This window comes from Trichoderma gamsii (assembly GCF_001481775.2).
Source record: "Trichoderma gamsii strain T6085 chromosome Unknown Scaffold_2.2, whole genome shotgun sequence".
NCBI lineage: Eukaryota > Fungi > Ascomycota > Sordariomycetes > Hypocreales > Hypocreaceae > Trichoderma > Trichoderma gamsii.
In genome coordinates this window covers 1,178,676-1,189,385 of record NW_020171339.1, presented here as the reverse complement: position 1 = coordinate 1,189,385, position 10,710 = coordinate 1,178,676, and the positions used below count along the sequence as shown (strand labels likewise).

The window sequence follows — 10,710 nt, the reverse complement described above, 5'->3', positions numbered from 1 at the left end:
GCAAAGCAAACTGCTTTCCCCTGAACGCCAATATCCCTAATCGTGACAAAAACTCTGATTCCACAGGCAATCCAGAGCGAGTAAAATCCAGCCACCTACAAGCAATGATTCATGAACCGCAAGGTCCATCGATTCCCTCCCATGCTTATTTAGGTCCCTCTATGATTGTGATCACCGTAGCCGTACATCTTTTGAGCAGCAGGCCATAGCTAGCTGCGTCTCAAAGCCACCTGAACGATCTGGGGCTCTAACCCATATTGATAGCTTTACGGGAATATTTTTTCTTATCCCCACCTTGAGCACTTGGTGGAGGGCTCTGTTGGGATGACCCGGTGGCGGTTACCTCGTCCTTGCTCTTCTTGCTCTTCTTGCTTTTTGACTGCAAAGGTGTTGAAGCTGCGAGGCTAGAAGAAGGTGGGAGGGGAACTGGCGATTCCTTAGGCCGGGAAGTAAGCGGGATGTTGGGAAGTGGAACAGCTGTCTGCCGCGGCGCAGGTACAGGAGTCTCAGGCTTCGCTTTCTTAGAGGACTTCTTCGCTGCGCTGGGGGTAGCGGCTGCTGGTTTTGAAGGAGTGGCAATAGCGGCGGCTGGTGATGGAATCGCTGGTGGTACAACTGGTGTCTGTTTCTTGCTGATTGTGGGCAGCTCTGTTCCAAGATCAGGACTAGAAGCCCGAGCCACCTTCTGTTTCTTGGATTTTGTCTCTGCAGACTTATTCTCCTCTGCTAGCTGCTGTGCAGCGGCCGAGGCATCATCGTCCGAAACGTTGTGCTTTCTCTTGCCTTTGCGGTCGGCTGTGGTGGTCTCATCGGTGCCTTTCTTCTTATCCTTGCTCTTCGACTTTTTGGTGGATTTTGGAGTCGCCACTGTCTGGGGTGCCTCCTGCATCTCGACATCTTCATCTCCCGGCGAGTCCGCTCCAATATTGCCCATCGGGGTGTTCACGCCAAAGGGCTGGTACCTGGCCCTGAGGCCTTTTGGCTGAGGCCGAGGCGCACGACGAGGTGCAGGGCCAGTGGTCGATGCGCCAGCACCGCCAAGGCTTGTAATTCTCTTGATATGCATAGTTTGATCAACCTGTTGGCCAGCTGGAATTATGAGTTAGCGACTGACGGGCAAACTGGTCATGAGGTAGCTACTAACCAGAATGGTAATTGGAATCGCCGGATGAAGGAATCAAGATCTGAATCGAGCTTCTAGGCGTTGTCGTGTCAAAGGTGGCGCCATAGTCTTGGCCATCATGAGAAAAGACAGGGCCACCGAACTGCGATCGGTCCATAGGGATCTCCATATTTTGGATGACAGATATGGGGACGTTGGAGGGAACTGTAAAGTACCAGACTTGCTTGCCTTGCAAATTTGCTTCGTTGCAGATTCGAGCCACATCTTGTCCATTAGCTCCATCATCTCCCTTACGAAGAGTAAAGTCAGGAGTGATGAATTTCGGAACTCCAAGTTGCTTGTCCATCTCACGGTTAGAAATTTGCATAGATTCGTCAACCTGATCGTCACTCTCTTCTGCTTCAGAAGCCTCAGCCTCAGCTTCAGACTCGGATTCGGATTCGGACTCAGTGTCCATTGATGAATCTTTTAATGCTTTCCTTATAGCTTCGGGGTCTGTAGCCTTGGGTGTTGCAGGTACAGCCTTTAGGGTCTTGGGCGTCGCAGCTACGGGCTTTGCAGCCTTGGGTGTTGCGACTACAGGTTTTGTAGCTTCAGGCTTTGTAGATTCATCTTCGTCGTCGCTTGATTCCTCTTCGCTGCTCTCTTCTTCGCTGCTATCCTCTTCGCTAGAGCTGCTTGAGTCGTCTTTTTTGGCGACCGGCTTGGTACTCTCTTTGGCGGTGGCCTTGGTGGGTTCTTTGGCGGCGCCCTTGGCACCCTTCAGAGCGGCAGGTATGGTGAGCATCTTTGCTACAGCTTTGGATGTCTCATCTTCATCACTCGAGTCGTCTTCGCTCTCCTCTTCAGAGCTGCTGCTGGACGAATCCTGAGCGGCGGCAGCTGGCTTTGCACTCGCTCCGTTTGTCTTCGCTTTCGGCTCACTTTCCTCTGACTCTGATTCGCTGGACGAGTCGCTCGAGGACTCGGACGAAGATTCTTCCTTCTTCAGGAGCTTCTCTTTCTTGGCGGCAGCGGCTTTCTTGGCAGAAGCAGTGCGCTCGACGTCGCTATCGGCGATTTCCTCGTCCCTGCTGCGCCGCTTGGGAGTGGGAGTTGCGGAAGGCTTTGTGCCATTGGCGCCAATCTTCTTAATAAAATTCGTGCTGGGATCTTCGTCGCTGTCACTGTCGCTGCTGTCGCTAGACTCGTCGCTGTCGTCATTGTTTCCGAAAAGGCTGGCATTGGCAAGGCCAGGCTCTTTCTTCACAGGCACAGCAGCCGCCTTGGAACCAGGCCGCCGGTTGTACTGGGCAGAGGCGCTGAGGCCCTTGTTGGTGTCCTCGACATGCTTGGCCAAGGAATGAACCTTGAAGGGCTCTTTGGGCGCCATTTTGGTTGATTTTGTAGTGCAATGCGCCTGGCGGGATGCTCAATGGGAGGAGTTCGAGGGTTTGCTGAACTTTTTTTCTGCGAGGCTCAGATAAATTTTGAGATGCTCTTGATAAGCCCCACCTGACGCGACCGAATCGGGCCAAGTTTGCTCTTAGGTGCGCGCTGATGGCGGACGTGTTTGGAGCTCGGAAAAGTTTTGGCATTTTAGTGCGCTAGAGATCTTATCGATAAGCCCAATTTCAGCAGCTTTGGGGTGCCTATCACAAGGATCTACGGCTTACACTAGAATCTGGGCTCTCTCTCATGCTACTGGCCATATCATTCTGGTAATCTCACAACTCTACATTGTTTATAGAGAACTCATTGTTACGGTGCACTTATACTGAATTCTTCCCTCACTTCTGTGTCTTGTTTATTCTCTATCCATTGTCAGCTGCCCCTTCAGCGGCCATCTCAGCATGTCTTCAAATAAGCGTCGTAAACTCGATACCCCAACTGCTCCTTCATGTAAGTTTGCTAAATACTGTCATGAAAAGCAAGGTATCGGGCTGTTTTAGAGATTTTCGTCTACTAATATTGATCTACAGCAGCAGTAAGCGCTATAAGCGCTCTTGCAGCTCGCCGTCGTATGATCGCCAGCACACCCGCCAAAGAGCCCAGCTCCTCTCCCGAGCCTGAAGAACGACCATCAGCCAGGACAAATTCCTTCAATGTCTTGCAGAAACTGAAAAGTCAGAGTGAACCACCCAAGCCGCCGCCTAAAAGAAACGGGCCAAAAGGTACACGTGGCGAACCAAGGGCCACGGCACAGGGCAGTAAACTCGGGTAGGTTGAACCGACAAGCAAATGGCCCTTCTAATGGTATGATCACGAACTAATGAAGGTCTTTTAATGAAAAAGCGATTCATCTTTACAAGAGACGACAACTACAATTGCTCGAACCGCATTCTCATCTTTCTTACTAAGTAAAAGTAATTGCCGTTCGACTCCACAGGGTACTATTGCGTTGAAACTAAGAGACAGCGAGGTATGTTGGAACTCATCCAGATTCATACTCAAACTGCGCCTAATAGGTTGCATCTAGAGATTTATTGTCATTGGAAGCTTCGGAATTAAGGTTATAGCTGGCGAGGTAACTGTTTTTGGGGCGACTCTTCGACCATCAGATTCCATACACTGGATCCACGCGCCTCATTGTCACGCGATTCCCGTTCTCAGGACCTCGGAAAAGGTCAGCCTCGAGCTTCACAATGACCCAAACGCCGACTCTTTACGGCGACTGAGTCGTTTATCTCCTCTGTTCAAAGGCATATGGAGCGAGTCAAAAGATGGATCTACAGAGACAAGCCTAGGAAGGGGGCGCACGTTCCAGATTGTACGTTTAGAACTTCGCCTCCTCTATCTATATACCTGATCGTTAACTCTTTACAGGTATGCAGCTCCGATGACGCTCCTAAGAAGTGTGTTATACAAGAGCTCTCATCCCCTCCAGCATGGAACAAAAAGCTAGCCGATCTGGTGTCAGTAGCCAAAGGCAGTCCTTTCACGACCCTCGTATGTGGTCCTAAATCTGCGGGAAAGTCGACCTTCTCCAAAATGCTTATAAATCGCATCTTGACGAGCGATGCATCTACGGCTACGCGAACGGGTGTCGCCGTTCTGGATCTGGATCCTGGCCAACCTGAATTTGCGCCTTGCGGAACAGTATCTTTGGTCCAAGTGATCCGGCCCAACTTGAGTGCTGCCTTTACACATCCAGATCTCGAAGATGACTCCTACAAAGTCATTCGATGCCATGCTTTGGCGTCCATAACACCAGCCGCAGCTCCGGATCACTACCTAGAATGCGTGCTGGACCTTCTTGACAGCTACCGAAGACAACTCCGTAACTGCCATCTTCTCATCAACACTCCGGGCTGGATCCTGGGCACTGGTCAAGATTTGTTGGTTGAGATCATCACTCGGGTCAATCCGCCTGAGGTCATTTACATGTCTGAAGATGGCCCTGCGGATGTTGTCGAAGTTCTGCGCGGCGCAACAAAGAAGACCTTTACTACGCTTCCCTCACAGCCATCTGAATTCGCTTCTCGAACCGCCGCTCACCTACGAGCCATGCAAGCCATGTCCTATTTCCACTTGCAAGGCCAGGGCAGCCCGAGTTCTGGGCAGCGGTCAAGCTGGAATTCATCGCCATTGACATCTATTCCGCCTTGGCAAGTCCGGTACACGGGCCCAGAGCGAGGAGTCTTTGGCATTTTACTATACGACTACCAGGCTCCGTCTGAGCTGCTTTCGGAAGCCATCAATGGAATGATCCTTGCAGCAGTTGACATTGAAGACCCTAAAGCATTCCGCAATCTCGCTGATACAGCTCAGTCGCCAACAGATGGCATGGATAAAGATTGCTACTCTGCTATAAACAGCGTCATCTCAAACACGGCTGAAGGACTGCCATACATCTCAAATACCAACGACATCACGCTCGATCCTCGCTTCTCTCAAACCGTCGGTCTCGTTCTCGTCCGCGGCATCGACGTCGCTACCAAAACGCTCCACATTCTCACTCCCATCCCACCCCAGAGAATAGAGCAGATTCGACTGCAGGGCCGACAAATCGTGCTGGTACACGGGAAATTCGATGCACCTACCTGGGCTTACACAGAGGACTCTTACGAGCGCACCCGGCAAGAGGACACTAATGCTGACAAGCCCCTCGAGATCACAAACGAAGACACGAGCGAAGACGAGGACGAAGATGACGTTGGTGATGACGATGGAGAAGACGCCACAATGGGCGATATGCCGCTGGGTCAAAATGCCGGCACTTCAACCGCCCTGCCGTGGGTAGAGGTTTTACGGGGAAATCAGAAGCGGCCAGTTGGGTCTCGTGTGTGGAGAGTGCGGAGAGACCTAGGCCGCAATACCGGTGGTGACTGAGCATAGGGGCAAATGAGTCAAAACATTCTCATCAGCCAAGTACTGTAATGGGTATTATCGAGAAAAAAAGAAGGGAGATAGAAAATTGCGGGTGCTGCGGGGGATTAACCAATGAGCTTTGGAGACAGTGCTAAGAGCGCACAGGGAACGAGTCGCGTCCTTGTTTTAAGACAGACGTTGGTCAGAAATGACCCATGATTACTTAGGCCGAACGTGGGGAAAGCTTTGAACTTCAAAAAGGTTTGTCATGGCTTCGTAAACGCAACACAATAGACTTGATATATATAGCAGCAACGCAAGTGACTATGAGAATGTAGAGGGCGAAATATATTTTATTTTATCTACAACGAGGAAACAATTGAATCAAATAACGTCTTGACTTTAATCTCGCCGACTTTCTTAACCGAGTATCAAGGCGTCTACATCGCGCACTGCCAATATGGAAGCATCCAAGGTCGATGTGCTCATTGTCGGCGCCGGTCCCGCGGGTCTCATGCTCTCCCTTTGGATGGCCAAGCTGGGCATCAAGACGAGAGTAGTAGACAAGCGAACGGGCAAAATAGTCTCTGGTCAAGCTGATGGGTAAATACATCTTTTCTCTTTTCTCTCTTATGCAAGAGTGAATGAAGGCGGGGTAGAATAGTGGCATGTATCAGAATCTAATGCACGCAATCATCACAGCTTTCAGTGTCGTACCCTAGAGATTTTTGACAGCTTCGGAATTGGCCAGAAAGTATGGCAAGAGGCGAATCACATGCTAGGTGAGAGACACGCATCATCAATACTGTTCAGTAGTGGGAAGTGCACGTAAGCTAATAAAGGAGAATTCACTTTCACGCAATACAGAGGTCAGTTTTTGGAACCCAGGCGAGGATGGCAAAATTCGACGCCACCATCGCGGGCCCAACACTCAGCCGAATCTCTCACGATTCACCGAGTCTGTGCTACAGCAAGGCAGGGTCGAGAGCTTCCTCATTGACACGATCAGAGCATCTGCCTCCCCGAAACACCCGCTTGTTGAGATTGAGCGGAGTGTTATGCCGACAACACTGAGCATCGATGAGAGCTGTGTGAATGATGAGGACGCTTATCCCGTGGAAGTTACGCTGCGGCATCTAACAGAGGAAGAAGCTACGCCGACGCAGAGGCTAAGCAATTTGCAAGACGGACTGTACAGAAGCAATCTTGCCGAGGATGACACTGATAAGCTTATTGCCACTACGCAGGGAGTCAGGGAGGAAAAGGTGCGGGCCAAGTATGTGGTGGGATGTGACGGAGCGCATTCATGGGTAAGAAAGACACTGGGCGAAGGATTTGAGATGAAAGGCGAATCAACAGACGCTATCTGGTGAGTTTCTTTGATCCAAAGCGTACACCAATAGCAACGCTAACAACTTGCCAAAAGGGGAGTGTTGGACATTGTCCCAATTACAGACTTTCGTAAGAGCTTTCCCTAGAACCGATGTAGTCCATTGAGAGAGAGACTAACAGGGGACGGCAGCGGATATCAGAAGCAGATGCATGATCCATAGTGCCGAGTTCGGAGCCATCATGATCATTCCGAGAGAAAACAAGCTTGTTCGAGTGTACACACAGCTCAAGGAAGTATCCACAGGCACTGGTCGAGTGGACAGATCACAAATCACGCCTGAGCTTATCTTGCAAACGGCGAGAAAGATCCTGAGTCCATATACCCTTGACTACCACTACATCGACTGGTAAGTCTCGCCTGTCCTGGCGGCGTTTGATTACGCCGACTGGAGGAGGAGCCTATCAGGCGGATACACGAAGTGCTGCATGCTAAATGGAACATTGACAGGTGGACCGCATATCAAATCGGGCAGCGAGTCGGCGATCGGTTCAGCAAACACAATCGAGTTTTCCTTGCAGGAGGTGAGCAGAACGACCTCCTATTGCGTGAAAGAGGGCGGAGCCATCAGGTCTGTTAACACACGCCACCCAGATGCGGTGCACACGCACTCCCCCAAGGCCGGCCAGGGTATGAACGTCTCGATGGGAGACACGTACAACCTTGGATGGAAGCTGGGTCTCGTCTGCAAGAAATTGCTGCGGCCGGAAGTCCTAGATACATACGAGCTGGAGCGGAGGCAGATTGCAAGGCAGCTCATTGCGTTTGATCACAAGTTTTCTAGACTGTTCTCGGGACGGCCCGCCACAGACGACTCCAGTGAGGGGTCATCCATGAGCGAATTCCAAAAGGCGTTCCAGGAAGCACAATTGGTAAGCGGAACCTCCCTTTGCCTGGCAGATACTAGGTAGTTGGAATCTTCCCGGCCCTGAGTGGTGGCGAATGGGCTGTCCAGCCCTCACCGGAAATTGAAATGGAAGGTGTTGTCCAGATTGGGCAATGGAAGCTGGCTGCTACTGGCTGCAAATCTTGTTTTTCTTCTCTCGCTAATTTGGACCATAGTTTATCACGGGCGTGGGTATCCGCTACCAACCAAGTCTCCTCGTATGCAGGGAAGACGGCGACGCTGGAGGAGACTTGGGGGGAGGCCTTCAAGCTGAGACAGCGCCACAGAGCTCGGCGGCAAGCTCAGCCGGGCTGGCCACAAACTGCAAGCCAGGCACACGGTTTGCATCGCAAAAAGTCATGGCCCAGTCCGACGCTCGGCCATGGGAGCTCCAGCTGCAGATGCCGTCGGATGGACGCTTCCGCATCGTCGTCTTTGGCGGCGACATCTCCCAGGCCACGCAGCTGGCCACGGTCAACGAGCTCGGCGCCTGGCTGCAGGCCAATCTGCTGTCGCCAGCAAAGTCGCCGCGCATCAGCCTCGCCCCTGGTCCAGACCCGCGGGGAGGATCAGGCTCGTCGCAGTGGATGACGGATCAGGACCCGTCCATTGTGGACGTGCTGCTGGTGCACGCGGCGCCGCGGGAGAAGATTGAGCTCCTGCAGGACTTGCACCAGGTCTACCATCCCTTTGACAAGAAGCTCGGGTGGGACTATGGCAAGGTGTTTGTCGACGGCCAGACGCATCACGAGGGCCACGGCAGGGCGTACGAGCAGTTTGGCATTGATCCGGCCCGCGGAGCCGTTGTTGCGGTGCGTCCCGACGGCTACATCGGGCTTGTGACGGCGCTGCAGGGAGAAGAGGGCTGGAAGCAGCTGCAGACGTGGTTTGGAGGACTGCTGAGGTCGGTCTGAGTTGGATGGGAGATTGAAGTCGGGGTGGTGGATGCTAAATTGCGAGTCTGAGATCAACAATGGGATCTGACCGATTACTGGCGCTGGATTCCTGGTTTTACGGGGGACAAGAGCGCTAAAACGACGCTGGGCTAGCGTTTTAGAGCCATCGGCGTGCGCCTTGCTCGATTGGTAACTGAGAGCCGAGACGAAGGCAACGTCATGTGAAGGCAGCAAACGTGCGGCTGAGGGCCTGGAGCACATGGGGGCCTTGGTCCAGAACAGATAGACCCTGTAGAGGTACAATGTTTGGTATCCGATGGACTGCATGAATGAAAAAATCTTTGTACGTGGCTTGGATCATGGTTGTTTTCTCAATTGCTTTGCGAGCAGTCATATGTGCTTTCTGTTTCCCGTTTGGGCCATATGAACGTCGTTTGATTGGTGCACGCAAGCACATGCATGTAGTTTGAAGCCGAGAGGAATCATCTGAGCTGTGGTATAAGCCGCAGTACCTACTCAACTATAGCAGCAGCAGTAGCAGCAGTAGCAGCAGTAGCAGCAGTAGCAGCAGTAGCAGCAGTAGCAGCAATAAGAGTCCTCTATTCGGCGAGACATGCGTCTGTTCCATCTCCACTGCGCCGATAGCCTGGCACGCACTTCGGAAAGTGAGCGAGCAAAAAGCAAGATCAGGGGTTGCATTATTCTAGACTCTGGTACGGTGTTAAATCCCCCGAGATCTTGTCGTACTGCTTTATAGGCCGCCCAAGCCGGTACATGTGGTAGTACGTTCTGTTATAGGTCGGTACCTCATTGATATATTGACCTCCTTCCTAGGATAGTAGCAGACGAGGTCTACATGCATGTGCCTATGTCTTCTGTCTCCTACCGAGCAACTTTCACTCACAGTATCCGATGTCCTGTTTTCCATAATAGGCTGGCTACATGTGCATATGCTGGTTAGCGAGAGCGGCATGGGCTGGAACGACAATGGATCAAGTTCTAACGGTCCTGCAAGTGCGGAGCAAATACGACGCTGTAAGTGAGGCTGGCCAGGATCTTGTGCGCTAGCAACTGCGCGGGTAGCGCCATGCGAGCAACTCCATAAGAGACAAAGGCCCAATTCTCGCTGCCGCCACCATGCAGGAGAAAATGATCTCGGAGGATCAAAGCGAGAAAATATAACGGCGAGGACCCTCCCATGCCAACAATAAATGGATGGGCCGGATGCGCCATTGGATGTTAGCCAGACAGGGGTCTCTCTACTAGCTTCAACGGTCTTGCATCGTGCAGCGAAGCCTGACGCTCTTTGTATGATGCGCCTGGACTGCGCTTGAGTCGAGACACGACTGCCTACTGGCAACAGGGATGGGACCTGTAGACGTGCATCAGTATTGGGGGCCGTTATGGCGAAAACAATAGTTTTCAAGAGCGACAACTGCGCTATAACAGGAGGGCATCGAATCAGAGCCGCCACTGGCCTGGACAGTCACCGAAAGACACGGGCTGGATGAAGGGCCCGCTGCGGGACTGGAAACGGTGCCGATAGAGGAGGTTGAGCAATCACCGTCTTATGAGACGCCCCGAGTTGTCTGCTGCTGTTTGTCTCTGCTGGTATGGGATAGATTGCTGATGCCACTCGATAGGGGGCTTGACCTTTCTGCGTGTTTCTCTCATGCGTCTTATTTCCCTCATCAAGGCTGAGATCAAGCCCGGGCTCTTTGAAAACCTGTTGAAGTATATATATCGAGCGAGTTGCCCGAACACAAGGTCCAGAACCACAACCACACTCCACTTCGCCTCATCTCGTTTGATCTCATCTTATCTCTCCGTCCCCCGGAATACACTCGGTATTGCCATACTGTCTCTACTGCTAGACTGTGCACTAAGACAAATCCCATAGTCCGCCAAATCTCCCCCGCTGGTGTTGCCACCACCGACCGACACCATCCACCAGCTCCACCGGCCAACCGGCTTTCGGTTCAACTACCGAGACGCCCGTTTATTCACCAGCTTTAGATCTGCCCTCCGCCCGCTGCCGTTCCGTTGCTGGCCATATCCCCCCCTTTCTTTCACATTCTTTTTATAAAAAAGATTCCTTTTTTCTCTAGAAAGATTCTTCATCGAC

General features: G+C 52.0%; 2 protein-coding genes across 2 annotated transcripts; one reads left to right on the top strand and one right to left on the bottom strand.

Moving 5' to 3' along the window:
* Positions 1-247: 247 nt before the first annotated feature.
* On the bottom strand, positions 248-2,495 carry TGAM01_v200886 (hypothetical protein; the record flags this gene model as incomplete). Its single annotated transcript, XM_018810833.1, has 2 exons — positions 248-1,089; positions 1,145-2,495. The coding sequence occupies 2 exons, from the start codon at positions 2,493-2,495 to the stop codon at positions 248-250; spliced, it is 2,193 nt and encodes a 730-aa protein (XP_018655950.1).
* A 460-nt stretch (positions 2,496-2,955) lies between these two features.
* On the top strand, positions 2,956-5,434 carry TGAM01_v200885 (protein GRC3; the record flags this gene model as incomplete). The annotated part of the gene is made up of 5 exons (XM_018810832.1): positions 2,956-3,004; positions 3,085-3,322; positions 3,398-3,524; positions 3,582-3,872; positions 3,929-5,434. The coding sequence occupies 5 exons, from the start codon at positions 2,956-2,958 to the stop codon at positions 5,432-5,434; spliced, it is 2,211 nt and encodes a 736-aa protein (XP_018655949.1).
* Between the last annotated feature and the right edge of the window lie 5,276 nt (positions 5,435-10,710).